General features: G+C 41.3%; 1 protein-coding gene across 9 annotated transcripts in view; it reads right to left on the minus strand.

The window, feature by feature from the left end:
* The window catches only part of DLG2 (discs large MAGUK scaffold protein 2), a gene marked incomplete at both ends in the record, with an annotated part of 1,874,976 nt that overhangs the window by 963,259 nt on the left and 899,596 nt on the right, over positions 1–12,121 (minus strand). For 7 of the 9 annotated variants that reach the window (XM_080912637.1, XM_080912639.1, XM_080912636.1 and 4 more), the window contains one exon: positions 89–250. In XM_080912637.1, the coding sequence (XP_080768763.1) occupies positions 89–250 (162 nt within the window). The remainder of the gene's footprint in view (positions 1–88; positions 251–12,121) is intronic. The other 2 variants (XM_080912640.1, XM_080912648.1) reach the window with 1 other exon arrangement.

Here is a 12,121-nt window from a genome sequence, read left to right on the forward strand (position 1 = left end):
CCTCGTTTAATCCTGCCTACAAGAATGCCGTTAGCAATCGGGACTGACAATGATCAGCAGTTATAACATATAGAGAGCACTGACCCACCTTCAGAGGAGAAATGTGAGACTGCAAGACATATCCGTGGACATTTTCTATTTGAGAGAGGTTCTTTTCCGACACGTGCACCAGTTCTGGACCTCTTACTTCGTGAGTTAGCCGAGGTAAGGAATGATCATGTGGACCGTCCTCATCTTGGTATCGATACTTCTGGCAGAAAATAAAAGGGGGAAAGGATGTATCAGTGTTGAGAAGGGATTCCAATGATTTGAACTTACCAGGTCATATTGCATGATGACTGTTGGCATTGCTAAATGTTTGGCTGTAAACTCTCAGTGGTCACTAGAAACAAGTCAAATACAAGTTAAACTGTATCGATACTGACCAATGCTGAACAATTTTTTTTGTCATGACAACATACTGTACTGCTGCAACAACAAAAAGCTGGTAACAAATAAGACATCTATGGGGGGTGTTGTTTTATACTGCAAATAACTATTTCAGTCATGGGTGGAGAAAAAGTATAGTGCAATATATAAAAACTCTGATATATCGTACTCATACATGTTTTTTTCCTGCAGGATCCATCAAAAGTTTAAATTCCCCCTGGTAATGAATAAAAATCCCTACTCACAACATTTTTATAAGCTGAAAAGGAAAGGTAATTGTTCTGACTTTAGTTCAACCCCAATGAAGAGCGCTGATTTGGGTTTGTTGCCTTCTAGGACAAAATATTGTAATTCCTTTGAATTAAGCTAATTTTTAAAGAAATTCAAAAATGAAGGCAGATACTTCTCAGATGAATCCAGAGGGTAAGAGCATCACTTCCTTCTCTCTGATTTCCTTTCCCTCTTCATGAGCCAGCTCTTTGTATTTATATAACAGGGAGAGAACACACAAAACAAAGGCCATTGCTGAAGATTTCTGTGCAAATCTCAGGATGCTGGCAGGGAGAGAAAAATCTATGGAGTTCTCCATCTTTTCCCATGGTCTGTGTCTCCAGAGGCTTAATACCTTAACCCTTGATCTCTTTCTGGCCTTCTTCCAGAGCTGTCGTTTGGGAGAAGTACCTCTTTTCAAGGTGTTTGGCTATGTAAGGAATGAAAAGGCGACCATTCTGCCTCCCAACCCTGCTGATCCACTGTTCGATGGTCTTTCTTAGGTGTGTATCCTATGAATTACACCAGGGCACTGGGATCAGAATCCAGAGACTGTCATAAGTGTCTTCTCTAGTCTCACGGTACATCAAAACTATTCCCAGTGTGGTCTCCTCTGTTACCACACCTGGTCAATAAAGCTGTCTTCTGCTGAAGATACTTTCACTTACTTTGGAGATGAAAAATATGTTGTCTTAGACATCAGTTGCCAGTGAAACTCATAATTTAGCAACAACAAAAAAACACCCTAAGGTTAGTAATTCACTTTGTCATCCATTCCTAGAAGCTGATTATCAATGCATGCATTTCCAGGGCATCTATACAATGTCCAGTGCAATACCAATATCAGTTAAATAAAAAATTCTATGGTGCCATAAAGGAACTGGATAAGGAACTCCCACACTTTGCTTCCTCTACAGCTGTTCTTCTGTGATGCTACATTTTCCCTGTGACAAAACCAAGATGTGGAGGTTAAGATAACTTTTCAAAGTCCTCAACTATAGCAGAATTAGATATGGGACCCAGTCCAAAGAGTGTACTTCTAAGTTCTTGGTGATACTACAACAACTTATATCTAAAAGAAGCAACAAGAAAACACATTGCAAAGAATATGAAAGAGGTTGCCATTTAAGGCTTAAAGCTATGTTGTGAAGCAGGTTTAAGATTAAGAAATTATGCTAACTGTTTGCACCGGCCTGATATGTAGGAATTGCTAAAGTTGCTACTGTTAATTGTGTGGAAAACCAGTATTCTGTGCTAGATCTCATTTCCTCTGTCACCTAAGCTTTCCAAGGGCAGAAAGCAAATCTTTACTTTTATCTCCCCTAAAGTTCACCCAGTATACTGCACAGTCAGTTGACAGAGACTTTGCTGAGAGAAAACTTCTTTGAAAAAGAAGTTATTCCACAAACAGGAAGAACCTATTTCAGGAGAAGTGTAGAGTCAGTGAGGATATGAAATAAATAACAAATCTGCAGAGGAAGTGATGATTGCTAGGAAATATGTGAATTCAGCTCAGAACGTGGAAAATAACCAACTGGGAGAAGGAAGCAGGCTCGAGAAATGGGCCACGGAAAAAGATGGGCTTTCGTTTCTGATCCAAGCAGGTCTGCCACAGTTGAGCCGAACTGCCAGTCATCTGCCCCCGTGATAAGTAACACCTTGTAGAATTTTCACTTATTTGAGATCCATGAGTACAGAGCTGGCACTTTTCCAGCTCCTTCCTATTTTCCTCAGTTGACCTGTGACCTGTGTACATCCATGCCTGGTGTCTACCCCACCCTCCCCAAATGGTGCTTTTCGGGAACGAGCACGTGGGCAAGGCAAGGAGGTGCCGAAGGCGGAGGCAGACAACAAGGAACAGAAGCAAGAGAAGATAAAGACTCCTCAGTGTCGTGACTGGGGCAGCCCAATGATTCTTGTCCGTAGGTTCACTTTGTTAATTTAAAATAAATTCTTAAATGGTATCTTGACATGATCAGGGTTCTCTTTCCTCCTTCTCAGATGTGATGGGATATAAGGGATGTGGGAAAAGAAGGGTGAGACAGATACTACATAATTTTCACTGTTTCTATCCATAGTCTAAGTCTCCCACTGCACTGCTCCTTCCTTTATAATCTTTCAGGGGCAACATTTCTGTGATTATAATCTCGATGTTTGCTTGCCCGTGGACTGACACTTCTGTAGGAACAAGGCCAGTAATTATTTTGTTCAAACCTGACTTCAGAACCTGATACAAAGTGAGTCCGCACTAAATGTTGAATGAATTGTCTGGCCCAGTCTGGCCTCAAATCTATTATTCAAAGACCTAAAGAAGTAGGTCAACACTTACCCCCACTGTCTGTCTGTCTGTCTCTCTCTCTCTCTCTCTCTCTCTCTCTCTCTCTCTCTCTCTCTCTCTCTCTCTCTCTCTCTCTCTCCCAAAGTGATAATACCCTTTAGGAAAAGAGCCCACAGCCAGCCATGCAGCTAGCCCAGGGAACACTGGAAAGGAGAAATTCTATCAGATCTGGAGCAGATATAAGCAAGAGCACTCATGTGAGAGATGAACCAGGCACTTCCCTTTGAATTTTTTTCAGACAAACTAGTGACTAAAAGGAAATACTTGCCTACTTTTTGCCACAAAGAACAGGACAAGCCAGGATGTTAATTAAATTACAAATCAGCTGTCTGCCTACAGCTGACAGTGCTTTGTGTGCTTCTAAGCCACATCAGATATTTTAAACCCTCTGTAATTACCTACAATGGAGAAGCTGCCAGGAAGGATGCCTTCATGAATATTTAATGGCTCTCAAGATTCTTAATAAAGCACTGAAGATTTTAATCAAGGGGGACCCTACTGTTACTTTGGGTTGCCCTCCTTCTGTCCAGGGAAGATTCTAGAAGCCCATTCATGAGTACAGTCTTTTTCTGAGCTGGTCCCCATCCCTGAGGAGCCAGATTCATCCAAGGAGTCAGTCACCTAGAGTTAAACAGACCTGAGTTCTTTGAATATGTTGTGGTGGTTTGACTGTGTTTGGCCCACGGAGTAGCCCTATTGGGTGGTGTGGCTTTTGGGGAGTGGGTGTGGACTTGTTGGAGTAAGTATGTCACTGTGGGAGGGGGGCAGTGAGACCTCCTTCTAACCAAGTGGGAGCCAGTCTGTTCCTGGCTTCCTTTGTATAAGAATGTAGAACACTTAGCTGACTCCTTCTCCAGATTCATGCCTGCCTAGACTCTACTTGCCTGATCTGATGGTGATGGACTGACCCTCTGAACTGTAAGCTATCCCCAATGAAATGTCATCATTTGTAAGAGTTCCCTTGGTTCCATGTGTCTTTTTACAACAGAAAGCCTAACTAGGACATATGTGTAAAGGGCACCCCAGACTCAGATGTGGAAAAGTAATGGGTGTGGGGTTGTGAATTAAGTTTACATAAGGTGACACAAAGTCAGGCTTTGCTTGTTCATTTTAGAAATAAAATGGTATTTTTTAAATGGTCTTTCTCAGTTCTCCAAACTGGACAAAAACGATGGTGTCACTCTGATTCTCAAGTGTGAAGGAAAGGGATTTGGAGGATCTTCAAAATGTTGAATGCAGTGGGAAGATGCCTTCCGAGACAGCTGTCGTCTGACTGCAAGCTGCAGTATGGCCTGGCTGAGGAAAAGGGTTCTGGCTAGGAAACGTGAGTCCACATTTCCATTCAGACCCTGGCCTCCTGGGAGACTTTGGGAAATGTCTCGAGTATCTCTGGGTGTCATTAGACTGTAGTTATAGGTGGAATGAACAGGACTAATTTCATAGAAGTACAGGAGCTAACCCTGCATCCCTGGTGCACACTAAAATTCATGCCAAATGGTCACTCCCCATTTCACTGAGGCTCACGATCTTTGTACTTTTGAGCTTTGTTAATAAAGAAATAAAAACAAAATACCTGTAGTCTACAAGACTGACATTTCACTCAGCTCTTTCTATCAGCAAGACGAAGAAAAAATTAAGAACAATTGTTTGGATTCTAATCCTTCCACTCCTAAGGCTACTAAACTTAAGTAACCTTGTAAAACCTCAGTAGTCACTAAGAATCATGTTCTGAAGGGATGATTTTGATAACTCCCAGTCCCTCGCCCACCACAGAATCGTGGGAAACTAATTAAACTCTCTAAGGTCTCTGCTCTCCTTACTGAGCAAGTAGAAGCACCTGTATCACAGAGACCTGCCAAGTGACACATTGCACGGAAAGACTTAGAAAAGCACCGGTACCCTCATCTATATCCAGTATGTAGCCTAAATTGGTTTTGTTTGTTTGTTTAGGACATTTGATAACTTACATGGTCTGTAGCGATTTTAAAAGTGGTAGAAACTAGAGAAATAATGCTACATTTTCCTCCTAGGTTTCTTAATATGTTTCCACTACTCTATGAGATAACCTGTCTCAATGCCGACAAACATAAGTTTTACTGAGCACCTACTAAGTGTCAGGTATCATAATAATGTGTCTGGAAAATAAAACTACATAAGACGCTGGAAGTGTTGTCTGGTGCTTTTGGGAGCATAGGGATTTTTAAAGAAAGAAAAATAAATGGTAACACATAGTGGGGAATCAACCAGTTTCCCTGTTTTTCTTGTACCAGTTAGAGCAACAAGACATGGACCACATAAAGAAGAAGCCATCTTAGGCAGTGTTCCTCTAGACTCATAAGGTCACACGTAGGTGAATAGCAATCTCAGGGAAGTATCAAGGGCCATAATGGAAGAAGCCAATAACTAGCAGAGCAGGTGATCTTTCTGAGATGGTCTACTTCAGATTATAATATAATCTGCTACGGAATTGCTCTTATTGGACAAGGTGGTGAGAGACTTCATTTTAGGAAAGATTCCTGCTATTACATATATGACAATAAGTAGTTATTAGGCCACCCCTGTGGAACAGATTTCTGCAGATCTATGAAGATGTACTGAGTAGTAGTGATATTATATAGACAAATAGATGACTTCTTAAGTCTTAATGATAATTCTATAAGAATTCCAAAAATTATATCAGTGATTATTAAGCTCTTTTATAGTGGGACTGCAATTAGGTCCTTTTCTGATTGTCAAGACTTCAGTGAGAACTCTGCCAGTCTCCCAAGTGTCACCAGTTAATTGCTCTTAGATGGTAGCCAGACTTTCTCCTACTCAGAGCACATTCCAAAAGGTTGCAAAACAATTAACCAAAGGTCATACAAAGAGAACTAATGATTTATTTTAGGTACTAGGACATAAAACAAAGTATTCACTGGGTTTACCTATACAAAACTTCACTAATAACTTAGTTATAATTTTAAACCTTCAGTGAACCTGTGGAGCGGAGACAGGTGATGAATGTTTATCTGAATAATTACTCCTAATGGATCTGCACGTAAACATTCTCTGCTGTAAACTTTCATTTCAATTTATGATTTGATTTCTTTGTGTGTGAATTTGTGGTGAACTTTTTAACACATGATCATGTGTTCTGAAAAACATACACAAAAGTATAAGTGCTGAGGGCAAACAGGTGAGAGAGGAACTTTTCCCTTTCCCCATTTAGGATCTTCTTGCTTCTTTACTTTGGGTAGCTTTCATAGGGAAGGGTTTAAAATTTAAGAATAAATGCTCATATCACTTTTCTAAGTGTCCCCTTTTCTTCTGACTGCCAGGCTGAACGTTAGAGCAGCACAGCTCTGGCTGAGAGAGTACAACGGCTATTTTCCTAAACCTTTGCTAGACTGCAGTTTCTGGCCTCAGAGGATCACAGAAGGCAGATCAGCTACAGTAACTTACACTTAGATAAGTAAACTTATTATTGTTATTATACAGCAACCCTAAATATCTTGTAAAACAAAGTCTTACCCCATATCTCCTTAAGACTTAGTCTTACCCTCTGCCATTGCTCATCTCCCTACACTGCCACAAGAAGAACTGACCAGAAGGAAGACTCCTGGAGCTGGCTCCTGGCAGTAAGCATGCAAAAACACACTTCCGAGTATGGGAGGAAGGACAAGAGTATGGCATGATAAACACTAATCAGCTGAAAGTGGCTATTTCCAGGTGATTGTCCATTCCATACTTTGAGCTATGTGTATTACTCAGAGGTATTACAATAGTTCAGAAAACATTTAAACATGACCAAGTATTGACGCTGAAGAAAAGAAGGCCCAGTTCGTTTTGTGCAAGGGAACATACTCTGGCCCTGGGAGATCCTCATTCACGTTCAGCTGAGTTGCTTTTGGGAGCTGGATGAAGCGTGGAGACCAGGATAGTCACTGTCAGCTCAGGAATACAGGACGGAAGAGGCACTGGGTTTACCGTGGAGGATCATCTTTTGGCATCAAGTGGCTCCAATACTAAGACATCAAAGAGATGATTTCAGAAACGCCCAGCAATTAGTTTGTCCTTTCGGAGCAAAACTTCAAATACTGAGTAATGCTCTGTGGCTCAGTGCTACTGGATTCACTGGAGAACAGTAAGATCCCGCGGGCAGTCTCTGTCTGACTCAACCCGCCAGCTGTGACTCCGCAACATCAGTGGGCGGCACTCACCATGGAAGAGAGACGCTAACGTTTCCCCGGCAGCTCTGGAGCCCCATGTAAAGAGGAAATGTTCACTTTGGCAGTACGCTTAAAAGAATGATGGCAAGTCCCTGCGCCTCAGTGTCCTGGGATTCAATTCTTTTTCCACCCAGAACAAACCACGTGGTTTCGGGCAGCTATGGAATCTCCCGGGAACTAACTCATGCTTTGTAGAATTCAGGCTAATTGGACACGACAGTTGCTGCTCCAGGAAACCAAAGAAATAGTATGAACATGTGTTCTGCACTCAGTGCAGTATAAGGTCATTTTGACAGAAATTTGTATGACACCGTGAGCATGTGGCCTCCTGTTCTACTATAGTTCCTTTCCTCCATAATCACCCCCCTGGTTTCACTTATAATACACACAGATTATTTTATGCATCAATATAAGATTTTAGAGCAACAAATGACAAAAACTATAGAGTTTGTCTGAGACTGGCATCGATATAATATAGCTTCAAATGACTACATTTATTAAGAAGCACATACATTTTGCCACAAGTCCTCACTCCTGGTACATGCCTTAAGACTCTAAGTATTTTCCCATTTTCTCATCAGTGTCAAACAGGTTCTGCTTTTAAAGGAGACCTTACCTAATGCATGATAGGCAGGCCTTGTTTGTCTTAATGGTAGCTGACATCTACCAGGCTAAAATACACATCACGGAACAGTTAAAAATTAGCCCAAAACCCACATGAACACAGGCAGGATGTGATTTAGAATTTTGCTAATTTTATGAATTGTAATGTATCTGTTTCTTCCACTTGTCTTAGGTAACCCTGGAAAGGGGCAATTGACCCTCAAAAGGGTTATCCCTCCACAGACTGAGAAACATCACTCTAGAAATTTAGTGGGTGCTATTCTGTTCCTTTTTAAATGTAAGAGACTCTTTCCTTCCCTGGTCACACTTGCATCTTCAGCCTAAGATTATCAGGTCTGCTCAGCACTCACCAGGCGAGCTAGTTTGCTCCATGCACAAGCAGTCAAAGCACACTGATACTCCAGAATGAAAGCATATCCTCACCGAACCTAGCATATCTCCTGAACTCTTTGGGGGCAATGTATTCCAGGTATCTATTTGCTTGTGTTTTCTCTGTTACATTCAGAGACTGAAATTTATTCAACGAAATATTATCAGTAGTCACAAAGTTTAAAATACCAGGAAAGCAAAAGTTACTCTAAAGCAAGAACTGAGAACAATTGGATTCGTACTCCATATGAATTAGTTTGACTTTTTGTTTTCTTTTACTCAATAGGCTTTTGTAAGAAAGAAAGAGAGGGAGAAGGGAGAGGAAGGGAGAGAGGGAAGAAGGGAGGGAGAGAGGGAGGGAAGGAGGAAAAAGGAAAGAACTGCTTTGTTCTTGATTACCCCCTCTGCCCCACCACAGTGTGCATGTACATGTGTGCTTATGTGTGCTTGTGTAGGTGGATGTGCACTGAGAGAGACGCCTGAAATGACCAAAGGTATTGAATTCCCTGGATCTGGAGTCACAGGCACTTTCTGAGCGTTCCTCCCTGGGCACAATGACTCAAACATGAGAAATCCACAAGAGCAGTTGACACTTGTGACCACTGGCCTCCTCCTAGGAAATCACCGTGCTGCCTTTACGAGGGTTTAATCCTGTACAGTGGGGAAGATACCAAAACCTGCACACCAGCTCTCAGTTCTCTATGATGAAGACAATGTGGTCTACCACAGCGTTCTCACCCCGATGCCTCTGACCCATCGTTTCTGATAGAGGAATGTCGGGTAATGGAAGGTCCAAAGATGAAGGCCAAACCTTAATGCTGACAATAGATTCCAGCTAACAGATATTGTTTACAAATAGACCATTGTATAGACGTCAGCATTTCCACAAATAAATTTGCTTCTTTATGGTGATATTTAAATATTTTCCAAAGAAAACAATATGTAACGTAATGTCTTTGGGACTGCATTTTATAATTGACTGAGGTGTCCAAGTAGGTAACTGAATGAGCTACTGAAAGAAATGATTTTATGTTTACTAAAGTCTTTAATATGTTAGCCTCCTACAAAAACACCTATGAGTTTCATGAGCAGACGTTATTTTACTTCCCTTGTTTTTCTTTTGGGAACACAGACACAGACATAAATAAAGTAACTAGTTCACATCACTAGATGGAGTTGCTGGACCGTGACTTTCCATCTGAGTGAGACCGAGTCGGCTCTGTGGGGTGATCAGTGAGAAGGCAGTGCCCTGCAACACAGACTCCCTAGGCCCCTTCTGCACACAGGAGAGAAGCTCACATTGGCCACATGGCGTCCATCTCGGCAGGGGGTCTCCTTCTCCTCCTGGCTCATCTCCACTGCTACTTCTCCCACTGTCTCTCATTTCTCTACTGAGACTTTCGGGGTTTGCCTTTTGCTTACTGTTCCAAACACATTTTGAGCCTTTTCCCATCCACGTGGCTTCTTCCCTCTACTTCTTCCTCTTTTCACATCTCATCTCCTCAAAGCACAGTTAAACCTACGTCACTAAGTCTCTTCTGGAACATTGCACCTGATCCCAGTCCCTCCTGCCCCCACTATGGCCCTCCAGAGGTTTTTCCCAGCTCCTCACTGTAGGGATAAGGTAGGCTCATGTCACTTTTCATGAGCCTCTAGGATTTAACAACTTCACTCATAGTGTGGATTGGAACCAGGAGTAAAGCTCACATCAAACTTGTGCACATACAGGATGCTTTTGTTTACTGTCACCTTGTTTTCCATCTATTTATTTGACTGCATGTTTTGCTGGACTGATTGTAAGATCTTGCAATGCGGTGACAAATATTTAATAAATTCTGAATAAATTTTGTTGAATGAATAAAGCTGTTCAGTAACTACTTTTTTGAGTGATATCTCTTCAACAACTGAACCATTCAACAATCCCTAGATAATTATTTAAGTGTTTCACTATATCAAAACCTTCAAGAAATTTCCAGTAACCCAAGAATGAAGCACAGACACATTGGCACTGTACACACTGGATCTCATATCTGTGTTCTTGTTGAGATAAGTTATCTCTGCATAGTGCAGGATGGCCTGGAACTCATTACTAATCAAGTCAAGCTTTGAACCCTTGATCTCTCTGTGCCCCATCTTCTACAGTGCTGGGTCTAACCCACCCTGCCCTTTCTACATATCTCTTTGTATTAATAATCTATTCAAACTCGCTAAGAGGGTCTTTTTTTCTGAACCACTGATATTTCCTACTCCCCTAACCGCTGTTCTTGCTGTTTAGATAGCGTCCTCTAGACAGTGGGTTGGTGATGAATTTTTGCCTTTTTTGTTGTCATTTTTGTGTTTCTCTGTTTTATATATAGCATTTTCCACCTCTTCTCATCTCTTTGCTTTGCCTTACTCTGGCAGGAAAATTGGCCAACACTGAGTTTGTAGTTCACTCACCTCCCACCTTCCACCACTTATTTACAGTAAATAAGTCTGACAATATTCAGAGACAACCCTCACTGGGTTCCCTCTTTGGCAGATGTGGCTGAAAATTGTCAATCAGGACAATTTCAGGAATTCTACATTTAACATTTACATCTCCAAAATGATGAAAATACTTCATAAAACATACAATGTACATGTTCCTACAGAGGTGCATTGAACCTACCACTGAGGTTATGACAAGACAGTTTCCTCAACAATTCGATACCTCAGGTTACTCCTGAGGGGCAGAAGGATCATCACACACAAAAACAGCAGATCACAGTAAAGTAAATGAGTAATAAAGCATAATTTCCCCTTTCAAAGGCTGAGATGCTTGTAGATAGGTCCTTATATTGGGTTCCTTTAAACTTCTTGGTACAAAGTCATAAAAGTTGTGTTAGAATGAAATTAAATTTTACTTTAAAGTATTTTTATTCCTGTTACAACCAAACTCAGCAGCCCTTCAAAATTTCCAAGGTTTTAGCAAACCTTGAAAATGTAAGAGAAGTACATATTTTTAAAAATTGAAATATTGCAGATAAAATCTTTTATCCATGTGAGATCTGTAGGGTTGGAATATTTTATACCTTGTGTGTTCATAAACTAAATCTCCAGCAAGGATAATAAAATTCACCTAGTATATGTTCTCCAGCCAGCACAGACAATTTACCTCTAAAGTCCGTGAACAACTTCTTCCCTCTCCTGAAACACTATGGCCGAGGCAGTGGGTTGTCGCATTACTGTCTGTGCACCTGTCCTTGTCCTTCTCTCTAAGTACTGCATTGAGTAGATGCTTTATTGGGGCATGCTGAGTCAGCAAGCACAGTGAAACTCCCCAAATGAAATGCTCTTTCCTTAGTGTTTTCTTTAGCCCTCCCTAATTTGATTAAGTATGAGGAGGAATAATCTAGGTTAGGAGTAGTAGTCATGAGTTACTTGGATTTAAAAACAAAAAAAAATATATATTTTGGTTTGGGGAACATTAGTTGTAGTCAAAGTTACAGGAAAAGAGAACTTTTCTGACAAATTAAAGAAACGAGAAGATACTCCAAGAGCATCCCAAAGTAGGTTCCTGTTCATTAGAAGATGTGGGGACACTCTCCAAAGTGAATGAGTGGAACCAAGGAGGACCTGCTGGGAAGAGCTGGGTCAGCTGCATTATAAAGGATGCAGAGTTTTGTCATAACTACAGGACTCCAGTGTGAGCCCAGTCCTGAAGCGGTGAGGAGGAGGGGTGAATGAGGGATGACACAGGACTGCTTTCCTGGTTGCCTAGATATGCTTCTGGGTGTAGAACTTAAGGACAGAAAACAGCACCCTAAAGAAATATGTACAGGAGGAGTCACAATAGCTAAGAGGGAGGAACAGCTCTGTGATGTCTGAGTAGATGAATGGATACACAATTGAAGTAGATATA

The sequence above is a fragment of the Micromys minutus genome (assembly GCF_963924665.1).
Source record: "Micromys minutus genome assembly, chromosome: 2".
NCBI lineage: Eukaryota > Metazoa > Chordata > Mammalia > Rodentia > Muridae > Micromys > Micromys minutus.